The sequence below is a fragment of the Mustela lutreola genome, chromosome 7, assembly GCF_030435805.1.
Source record: "Mustela lutreola isolate mMusLut2 chromosome 7, mMusLut2.pri, whole genome shotgun sequence".
Classification (NCBI taxonomy): Eukaryota; Metazoa; Chordata; class Mammalia; order Carnivora; family Mustelidae; genus Mustela; species Mustela lutreola.
In genome coordinates this window covers 44,051,012-44,063,161 of record NC_081296.1, presented here as the reverse complement: position 1 = coordinate 44,063,161, position 12,150 = coordinate 44,051,012, and the positions used below count along the sequence as shown (strand labels likewise).

Here is a 12,150-nt window from a genome sequence, read left to right as displayed (position 1 = left end):
TAGAAAAGTAGGGCTCAGAGAAGGAAAAAGACTTGAGATACCAAAGAGACTTTTTCCTACCATTTATCCCTAGAGGTTAGAAAAATGTCTGGCATGTCATATGGGCACAAAATAAAAATTTGTTGGATGAATAAATGACTGAATCCTCCAAAGAGTTGGGCTATCACCCAGTTATGCTAATAGACCAAGCAATATAATCTTAACTTTTGAAAATACACATATCAATAATGAATGCACATCTTCTGAAAAAAGAAATGTTCACCATGACATCAAAAATTATAACTTAAAGGGGCGCCTGGGTGGCTCAGGGGGTTAAGCCTCTGCCTTTGGCTCAGGTGATGATCCCAGGGTTCTGGGATCGAGCCCCGCATCGGGCTCTCTGCTCAAGCAGGGAGCCTGTTTCCCCCTCTCTCTCTGCCTGCCTCTCTGCCTACTTGTGATCTGTGTCTGTCAAATAAATAAAAAAAATCTTAAAAAAAAAATTATAACTTAAAAACTGTATTTTTTACTCTTGCATAAAAGAAGGTACCAAAGGTGACCACTACCAAAACTATTCAATATTTCCATACCTTATTATTTTGCCTTGATTTACTTAACTCCAATTTATACTTTTCTGCCTCTTCTAGAGCTCTGTTCAACCGAACTTCTGTAGCACTTTGGTTACTGGCAGCCTGTTTTTGTTGTCTTCTTTTACTCTCTAATTCCTGTATGGTAAAAGATATATGGAACATTTATAAATATATCATAAGTTCCCTCTATTATTCTACAACATTTTCCGTTTCCATATTCCTTGCTTTCTCCCAAATTTTATACACACATATACCAAAGGCTAGGGTCTGAGCACTGAATGACAGAGGTCTCAGGAAATTCTTACCCTGAATTGGTGTTAGAAAGATATATCCTTAAAGACATAGTCATGAATTAGGTTTTCAAATTACTTTTTGTTTAGAATTTTCTATCTCTTTTTATATAGTATAGAGGTCCTCTATATTTATTTTATAAGCAACTCTTTGTCACTATAGTTCTTCCTTTGGGAACCTCCCCCAAAACAGCTATGTAAGGCACGAACTCTATTAAATACTGTGCTTGTATAAACCTAACAAAGTATATCATGTAAGAAATATTTGTTAAAAACAGAGCATTCTACATTAGCCTTAAACGGAAAATCCCAACTCTGAGCAAAAACAATAGACCTTATGGATTCATGTTCTATGTCTTGGGGTAGGTTTAGACTTGCATTTCTGTAAATATTCTAAGAGATGCTATTGCAGAGAATGTACAGAACAAACATGAATATGTAGGATAAACTCCAAACTCTACCATAATCTGGCACTATTATCTCATCTCCTGCAAGGTGTTACCTTCAGATATATCTCCCAAATAGCTATGATGTTTCTTGCCTCTGAACCTTTGCTTATCTCATGCTCTTCCTTCTGCCCTGATCCCTCCTCCCTGCTCCTCATTTTAACCTAGCCAACATCCATCCATCCTTTAAGACTCAACAAGGGGTATACAGGAAGGTTTTACCTCCTCCAAGAAGCCTTCCCTCATTCTACTCCCAGGGTAGATTAGGTACCCTTTTTTCAGAGCTTCCACAACACCTTAACACACATATGTCACAGTACCTGCTGTGCAGAACTGAAACTATCAGTTTACTTCATTTCCCCCACAATTAATATAAGCTCACTGAGGACAGAAACGGTCTTAATTTCTGTATTCCTGGAACTTCAGTGGCATAGAAGAGGCACTAATGACATATTTATTCACCTGAATTTTTTTTGTAATATTTAACTCACTCTTCTTTGCATCCCCTACAGTGCCTAGTACAGAGCCTTATATACAACAGATATTCAATAAATATCATGGAATTGAAATGATGCAGTTAAAAATACAGTTGTCTGTTTTCTTCTTCTATAATTTTTTTTTTTCCTCCTGGCTGTATCACTGTGTTTTATTTGAAAACTGATCTCCCTGGCCCTAAGTAATTAAGGGCAAAACAAAACAAAACACAACAAAACACATGCTGCTCTTTATGTGGGTTTTTAAACAAATCAAACTGTGTATGAATACCATCTGCTATCACCAGCCTTCTTCACAGCTTTGTGGGTGGTAGCTACAGTAAGAGCAAGCTTGATTTATCTCACTGTTCACATGGAAAAGGCAGAGATTCTCATTAGCTACAAAGTCCACAGTTCTAGCTGCCTCATTTTAGCCTCCACCCATAAGAATAGGAAAATAAATCTTTGCCCTTCTCTTTCCTGCTGGTGACTTTGTAACCTACTTCGTAGAAAAATGAAAACCATCCAACACCACATTATGTTCTTCTATCCATTAATCAACATGGCCCCCTTCTTGGGAGAAGTGAAAAAGAAAAAAGATAAGCATTAGAAAAGTAAAATACAAAATAAAGTATTCCCATATGAGCAAACCCACTAAGGAAAGGGAAAACCTCACCAAAAAACTTGAAAACATTTCTGTTTTCAATCACACTCAAGTACTTTTTACAAAGCGCAAACAAGATACCAATATTTTTTATGAGAGAGGTTATAAACTGAAAATAATAAAGTAAATCTATTGTTAACAAAAAAAATTAAGCAGTCTACGTGTTGTTAGAGAAAACTTTTAGGAAAGATTTCAAGCCCTGAATTTTAAATTAGCTTTAAAAGAAAAATCTAGATCGCCTAAAGAAATTAAAATCTCACTTTAAAACTTAAATCCTATGAGATGCAATGAGAAATAACTTGCCATTCTCTCTTAACTTTCAAAGCATTCATAAGGAACTGTGAGAAGGCAAGAACAGACAGAGCTATGTATCAGTAGCCACAGCACTGACAAAATGATAGCAAACGCTTTAAGAGTAACACAAATTGCCACAGTAATTCAGAAGAGGAATAACCAGATGAGAACAAATAAGTGATCGGAAATTCTAGAAATAAGTGGCTAAGGTACAAAAAGCAATAAACTTGGACTCAGAGAACCTATGAGCTGTGGTAGACAGTTTCTGCATCTGAAATTGGTAGTAATGAGATCTATACCTAATTACTTATTCATATTTATCGAGGATTTACTATGTGCCAGGTACCATTCTACATGAACGATGGGCACACAAAATTAAGAATTTATATAAAATGGGCGCCTGGGTGGCTCAGTGGGTTAAGCCGCTGCCTTCGGCTCAGGTCATGATCTCAGGGTCCTGGGATCGAGGCCCGCATCGGGCTCTCTGCTCAGCAGGGAGCCTGCTTCCCTCTCTCTCTCTCTGCCTGCCTCTCCATCTACTTGTGATTTCTGTCAAATAAATAAATAAAATCTTAAAAAAAAAGAATATATATAATAGATAATTAAGTAGTACACCATGAAATGTAAGCTGGGGGAGAAGGGAATAAAGAACAGGGGAGAGGTGCAGATCTATGTAATAAAAACATATGACTACACACAACTATCATACGTATGTGATAGCAATTTGTAAACTATATAATATTAATCAAAGATAAGGGCCACTAATATCATGGCTTTGCAGGATACATATAATAAAAAATTTAAAAGCTTTCTTTGCAAGATAAAGACCTGAAGAAATTAACAAAATGCTTTTGAGGAGTTTTGCTACAGAAACAAAAAAGAACAAAAGCATCTTTAGGAAATGATACAAACCTCAATTTTAACTGGAGTGAAAGATAAAAAGAGAGCAGACTTTTTTGTGTGTGTGAGTTACTAATGATAAGCATTGTGTGACATAACCCATGGTTAGAGAAACTTGTGGAATGTACCTACTGACTTTAATTTGACCAAAAACAAAACAAAACAAAACAAATCAGAGATTAAGGATTCTACCCATTATGAAACAGTAAGAACCTAACATAAAACCACATTGTAAACAACCAAAAAAATAGTCAAAACATGTAAAATAACTATTTAGAGATAAAGGAAGATAATAGGATTATGAATCCTGAGAGAAGAGAAATAAATGGAGTAGTCCTACAATCATCCCAGCGCTCTGCCTGGAGGCAATATCCACACTGTGGGTATGAGGAGGAGAAAAGAGCCAAGTCTGCCAAGCTGAGGAAATAGCGATGGAAGCTGGAGAAGACTGAGGCAGCTGGAATTCTAAGAAGAGTTCAAAGGAGGAGGAACTCCATTAGGAGAGAGCTTTAGGAATCTACACAGGATATCCTTAGTATACTGAGAACTAGGTCTCACCTAGTGACTACTCTAGACACACCCAAGCCAAACTTAAAAACAGGCCTCAATGGGACTAAACTGGCAAAAAAAATGACTTGTTTTCAAAGAGCACATTAAACACAGATACTCAACAATACAATATTCACAATGTCTAGTATCCTGTATAAAATCACTAACTAAACCAAGCAGCAGAAAAATGTGATTGATATCCAGAAGAAATATTCAACAGAAGCAAATCCATAAATGAGAAATACAATGGATCCAGCAGACAAGACAGTCAAAACAGCTATTTTAATTATATATATTAATATAATGAGGACATAAATTAAGAATATAAAAAAGAATCAAATGGAACTTCTACAGATGAATACTATATCAAAATGAACACTTCACTTGGTTAAGAGTATACTACCCACTGCAAAGAAAAGATCAGTAAGGGTGCCTGGGTGGCTCAGCGGCTTAAAGCCTCTGCCTTTGGCTCAGGTCATGATCCCAGGGTCCTGGGACGGAGACCCGCGTGGGGCTCTCTGGCCTCTCTGCCTGCTTGTGATCTCTGTGTCAAATAAATAAATAAATAAATAAATAAAATCTTTAAAAAAAAAAAAAAAAAAAAGATCAGTGGACTACTGAGGACAGCAATAGAAATTATTCAAATAAAAAATATAAAGAAAAAAGAGCTAAGAACATCAGTGACCTAATGTCACGGATATATTATCAGTGGGATAATATCAAGTATTCTAACAAAAGTATAGCTTAAGTTACAGATTGGGGGAGGGAAAGACAGGGTACAGAAAAAATACTGCAAGAAATAATGGTCAAAATTTTCCAAATTTGATGAACACTTATAAACCCACAGATTCAAAAAGTTCAACAAACTTCAAGCAGAATAAACACTTCCTACACAAAACTGAGAAAACACATCATTATGAAATTGCTGGAAACAAGTAACAAAGAGAATGTCTTAAAAACAAAGATAAAAGACATAAAAATGGAAGGGTAGAAAGAAAAGAATTACTGTGAACTTTCTGTCAGAAATGACATAACCCAGAGGACAATGGGATGATATCTTTAAAATACTAAAAGAAGACAAACTTTGAATTGATAATTCTGTATCTAGTAGAAAATATCCTTTAAAAATTTAAGGGGACCCAAACACACACAATTGCATCTGAAACTGGTGAATGATGATGCTACCAATGAAGGAAACTGAGTGTAGGGTCCACAGGACCTCTATTTTTGCAGCTTTTGTGAATCTGTAATTTTCAAAATTAAAAAAAATTAATAAGGAACAGTCTTTTTTCAAAGAAACAAAAACAGGGAATCAGTGACTAGCAAACTGGCACTACAAGGATTGAATGGGTAGTTATTTCAAGCAGGCATATAGAAAAACAGATCTAAAGAATGAAGAATACCAGAAATGGCAAATATAAAAGGCATTTCATATGTTAAGCTCTTTAAAATATAACTATTTAAAGAAATATTGGGGTAAGACCTCAATGTGAGGCAGGAATCCACCAAAACCCTTGAGAAGAACACAGGCAGCAACCTCTTTGACCTCAGCTACAGCAACTTCTTCCTAGAAACATCGCCAAAGGTCAGGGAACAAGGGCAAAAATGAACCACTGGGACTTCATCAAGATCAAAAGATTTTGCACAGCAAAGGAAACAGTCAACAAAATCAAAACACAACTGCCAGAATGGGAAAAGATATTTGCAAATGATATATCAGATAAATTCCAAAATCTATAAAGAACTTATCAAACTCAACACCCAAGAAGAAATAATCCAACCAAGAAATGCACATACTTGTGGAACATAAGAAATAACATGGAGGACATTAGGAGAAGGAAAGGAAAAGTGAATTGGGGGAATCGGAGCAGGAGATGAACCATGAGAAACAAACTGAGGGTTTTAAAGGGGAGGAGTTTGGGGGATGAGTGATCCTGGTGGTGGGTATTAAGGAGGGCACGTATGCATGGAGCACTGGGTGTTGTACATAAACAACGCATCTTGGAACACTGCATCAAAAACTAAGATACATCATTAAAAATAATGATGTATTTTATGGTGCCAAAAATAACACATAGACACACACACAAAGAAATGCACAGAAGACATGAACAGACATTTCTGCAAAGATGACAACCAAATGGCCAACAGACACATGAAAAAGTACTCAATATCACTAGGCATCAGGGAAAAACAAATCAAAACCACTGTGAGATACCACCTCACACCAGTAAGAATGGCTAAAATTAACAAGCCAGGAAATAACAGGTGTTGTCGAGGATGCAGAGAAAGGAGAACCTTCCTACATTGTTAGTGGGAATGCAAGCTGGTGCAGCCACTCTGAAAAACAGTATGGAGGTTCCTTAAGAAATTGAAAATAGAGCTACCCTACGACCCAGCAATTGCACTACTGGGCATTTACCCCAAAGATACAAATGTAGTGATCTGAAGGGGCATGCACCCCAATATCTATAGCAGCAATGTCCACAATAGCCAAACTATGGAAAGAGCCTAGATGTCCATCAACAAATGAATGGATAATGATGTGGTATATATATATACAATGGAATACCATCAAAAAACTGAAATCTTGCCATTTGCAATGACATGGATGTAACTAGAGAGTATTATGCTAAGTGAAATTAGTCAGTCAGAGAAAGACAATTATCATATGATCTCTCTGATATGAGGAATTTGAGAGGCAGGGCAGGTGTGGGGAGAAGGGAGGGAAAAATGAAACAAGGTGGAACTAGGGAGGTAGACAAACCATGAGACTCTTAATCTCGGGAAACAAACTGAGAGTTGCTGGAGGGGAGGGTTAGGGAGGGATAAGGTGGCTGGGAGATGGACACTGGGGAGGGTATGTGCTATGGTGAGTGCTGTGAACTGTTTTAAGACTGATGATTCACTGGGCGCCTGGGTGGCTCAGTGGGTTAAGCCGCTGCCTTCGGCTCAGGTCATGATCCCGGGGTCCTGGGATCGAGTCCCACATCAGGCTCTCTGCTGGGCAGGGAGCCTGCTTCTTCCTCTCTCTCTTTCAGCCTGCCTCTCCATCTACTTGTGATTTCTCTCTGTCAAATAAATAAATAAAATCTTTAAAAAAAAAAAAAAAAAAAAAAGACTGATGATTCACAGACCTGTACCCCTGAAGCAAATAATACATTATAATGTTAATAAAAAAATAAAAAATAAAATAAAAATAAAATAAATACAAATTTTAAAAAACAGAATACTAACCCTGAAGTCAGGTTGAATTTACAGCCATAATATCTATCTTTGGATTTGGTTTTATGTTTTTACCCTTGATTTATGTGCATGCCTTCCTCAGCATCCCATATCTCAAGCAACATAAATGTATTAAAGTAATGAATTGAGAAAAAAAAAGTAAAAGCATAAAGGAAAAGAGGCAGAAACAAAATATACTGTTGTGAGGGTCTTATATGTGAAAGAATATAACATGATTTGAAGGTAGACTGTGATATGGTAAGTATGCTTTTTGTGTTTTATATAATTTATGCATGTAAATATGTTTTATGTTTTTTGAGTTAAATATATCATAAAAATATAAGAGACATAGCCAACAGTGGAGAAAAAAATGAAATACTAAAGAAATATTCAATTCAGAATCGGAAAAAAGTAACAAAGAACAGTTAGAAAAAAACAAGAAACAAACAGCAAGATGATAAATTTAAATAAGAACATCAAAAATTGCATTAATATGATTGGTCTAAAAACATGCCAATAAGAGAGAGAGACCATCAAAGTAGATGAAAAACCAACACCCAATTTATACACTGGCTAAAATAAACCCATTGTCAATATAAAGGCAGATGAAGAGTAGAAAGTTGGAAAAAGATATACCAAGCAAACATGAAGCACAATAAAGCTGGAATTCCTACACTGATATCGGACAAAGCAAGCAGATTCTGGAACAAGGAATGTTATTAGAGATTTTTTAAAAAGTATTTTGTAATTATAAAGACGTGTTAATCAAAAACACTATAATCCCAAATGTGCAGGCATTCAAAACAGAGACTAAAAATACATCTGAAAGAGAAATAGACAAATCCACAATTCTTGTCAGAGATTATAGCACCAGCACCTACCTCTCTAAATAACTGACAGAACACTTGAACAACACTATCAACATATTTGCCCTAATATTTATAGAACACTCCATCCAACACAGCATACTATATATTCTTTTCAAATTACATGAAGTATTCACCAAAAGAGGCCAAATGCTGGCCTGTAAAACTGGTGAAGACAAATTTTAAAAGAATGAAATCATAAAATGTAGGTTCTCATACCACAGAATTAAATTAGAAATTAACAGAAAGACATGAAAAATCCCCAATTATTTAGAAATTTAAAAATGTACTTCTAAATAATCTAAAAGTTCAAGAAAAATCATGAAGAAAATTAGAAAACACTCTGAACTTAATAAAAATAAAAAAGACAACATCAAAATTTATGGAATACAGATAAAGCAGCACTTAGAGGAAAATTTATAGCTTTAAAATGCTTATGTAAGAAGAAAAGTAGAAAATCAGTTGTCTAAACTTCTGTCTTAAGAATCCTGAAACAAGGGGCACCTGGGTGGCTCAGTGGATTGAGCCTCTGCCTTTGGCTCAGGTCATGATCTCAGGGTCCTAGGATCGAGTCCTGCATCAGGCACTCTGCTCGGCGGGGAGCCTGCTTCCTTCTCTCTCTCTCTGCCTGCCTCTCTGCCTACTTGTGATCTCTGTCTGTCAAATAAATAAATAAAATCTTAAAAAAAAAAAGAATTCTGAAATTAAATTAATCCCAAATAAGAATTAAGGAAATGCTAAAGGGTAGAAATCAATGAAATAGAAAACTGACAAAAAGAGCCCAGAAAAGTCAATGAAGCTAAATGCTAACTCATAGAAAAGAGAAATTATTAATATCAAGAGTGAGATAGGTGTCATTAGAACAGATAACACAGGCATTATAAATATAATAAGGGAATATTAAGGACAAATGTATACCAATAAATTTGATAACTAAAATGAGATGGAAAAATTTCTTAAGAAACACAAATTGCCAAAACTAACTCAAACAGTAATAAAAAATCAAAATAGACTCATCCACTAAATAAACTGATCATTAGAATCCTTCCAAAAAGAAAACTCCACTCCACATGGTTTTATTGAATGATCACGTGTATCAAACTATAGATCAATGAACATATAAATCAATGTAGCAGAATAGTCTAGAAATAGACTCACATATATGTTCAATTCATTTTCTACACAGGTGCCATGGTAATTAAATTGAGAAAGACTAGTATTGTCAACAAATGCTGATTGTATGAAAAATACAATAAATTTTGATCTTTATTCTCATGCCATATAAACAAAATTAACTTAAAATAGATTACAGATTTATTCATGTACTATATATATGTATACAAACACACACACATACATAAAGGCTAAAACCATAAAGCTCCTGTAAGAATACATGAAGATTTTCTCTCATGGGGTGGGCAAAGATTTCTTGAATAAGATGAAAAAAGCACAAACTAGAAATAAAGTAAAATAAAATATTGGAGTTCATCAAAATTTAAAACTCTTTTGAAAAACACTGTCAAGAAAATAAAAAAAAGCCAAGTATGATTGGAAGAAACTATTCACTATATATATTCTAGCAGAAGAGTTATAGAAGGAAATATAATTAAGTCCTACCTCAACTCAATACATTTTTAAATGGGCAAAAGGTTTGAACAGACAAAAGAAGATATATGCATGGCCAATATGCATATGAAAAGATGCTCAAGACCAATAGTTATAAAGGAAATACAAATTAAAATAATAATGACATACTAATCTAGCTAAAATGGTTTAATGGTAAAAATTGAAAAGACTGACAATACCAAGTGCTAATGAAGACACAGACTAACTGGAACTCTCATATATTGCTGATGGGAATGAAGAATGGTACAATTACTTTGGAAGAGTTTAGCAGTTTCTTATTAAGTTAAACATATACTTTCCGTTATACCCAGAAATCAGGAGTGATGTTGGATGTCCCTGTACAAAAACATGTATCTATATAAAAATTTGTATATGAAAATTCATAGTGGCTTTATTTCTAATAGTCCAAAGTTAAAAACAGCTCAAATGCCTACCAAAAAATAAAGTACATCTATAAACAAACACTACTCAGTAATATAAGGGAATGAACCACAAAATATGCAACGTTAACAAATATCAAAATCATTAGGCTGAACAAAAGAAGCCAGCCATAAAAAAGTATATACTTATGATTCCATCTAAATGAAGTTCTAGAACAGGGAAAACTAGTCTGTAATGAAGGAATGCAGATCACTGGTTGCGCCATGGTTGGAGGTTGCAGAATTAGGGGAAGGGAGACAAAGGAAATTTTGGGGAAGTGATAGAAATTCTATCTTGATTGCAGTGGTGGTTATAAGGATACACTATTTTGTCAAAGCTCAATGAACTGTACAATTAAAACAAGTATATTTAATTGTATTTATTTCTCAGAAAAGTTTTAACTGAAAAACAAAATTCAAGGCTGAAATAAAATGTTTTCTGTTTTTACGTTTTAGAAATAACTCCACCTGTTAGTGTAATATGTATAGTAATTTTTCAGATAGTTGGCTTTTATAGGTTTATAGAAGTAGTTCCATCAAACTCAAGCTCTGTTTTGCATTTCTATCAATTGTACATTGAGGTTTGTTTTTAGAGATATATAGTGAGCAGAATTAGCAAAAAAAAAAAAAAAAAAAAAAAAGATTCATTCTTGAGTTCCACACAACCCATGAGAGTTGTTAGACCTCTCTTCCTGGTAGGTAGATAAGGATTCAGATGAGAAGTTCAGAGCTAATGAAAGTCATAAAAATCTTCAGATAGTCAATGTATCATAACAGCTTAGAATGCTCACTGAATCAAAGGTTTCAAATATTTAACTCTAAACAGCCTGTGTGTTTAAGACACTTAATTTTGAGAGCCTGGAGAAAGAGTCTACATGATTTGTAGGAAGAACAGAGACTTTGGAGTCAGACGAACATGGTTTGAATCTTATTCTGCCACTACCTGTATGACCCTGGGCACTTTGTTTCACCTCTCAGACTCAGTTTCTTTTCTGTAAAATGTTTTGCCTGACACATAGTACTAAAAAAAAAAAAAAAGTTAGTTTCTTTTCTGCCCACACAAAGGTAGAGTTATAATCAATGTAGTCTTTTGGGAACATTAATCTATCGCTAGAGTACAAGATACAATGGGTAAGGAAAAAAGAGAGGACATAAAATAACCAGTGAGGAGGATTCAGAAACAAGATAATAGCCTGAATCAAGAAGGGACAATGGAAATTGAAAAGAAAAAATAAATGCAAAACATTTGAAGAATGCATAGGTTGGATATAAAGGCCAGGAACAAGAAGAGAAAGATGTAGGTAAGGTTTCAAGATTATGTTAAATGGCAATGATGAGATGACCAGAAACTTGGTAGCATGTTGACAAATGATAAAGTATCATAAAAAATAAAAACAATGGTTTCCCAGATACAACAATTTTTTCCTTAGAACACTTGTCTATATTTTTTAGACCGACATATGAACCACATAATATGAATCACATATGTAATTTTAAATTTTCTAGCAGATACTTTAAAAAGAAACAAGTAAAATTTTAATACTATACTTCACTTATCCCAATATATCCAAAATATTTTAGTATGTAATCAATATAAAAATACTTTTTTTATTCTTCATTAAGACTTCAAAGTCTGATATTTACTTGAAACTTACAGCATGCTACAATTTGGACTAGTCACATACAGTGTGCTACCAACTTGGACAGTACTGACTTACACTATTAGATACTATAATTATTTGATTTCCAGATATATAGGTACTCAAAATGTGGTATATCCATCAATGTTACACTATTCAGTAATGAAAAGGAATAAACTACAACATGGA

The 12,150-nt window shown here is 34.5% G+C and overlaps 1 protein-coding gene across 4 annotated transcripts in view; it reads right to left on the bottom strand.

Moving 5' to 3' along the window:
- TEX9 (testis expressed 9) overlaps positions 1–12,150 on the bottom strand; it is an 83,531-nt gene that overhangs the window by 47,552 nt on the left and 23,829 nt on the right. For 2 of the 4 annotated variants that reach the window (XM_059180599.1, XM_059180601.1), the window contains exon 10: positions 570–704. The exons of the other annotated variants lie outside the window; for them this stretch is intronic. In XM_059180599.1, the coding sequence (XP_059036582.1) occupies positions 570–704 (135 nt within the window). The remainder of the gene's footprint in view (positions 1–569; positions 705–12,150) is intronic. 4 annotated transcript variants of the gene reach the window in all.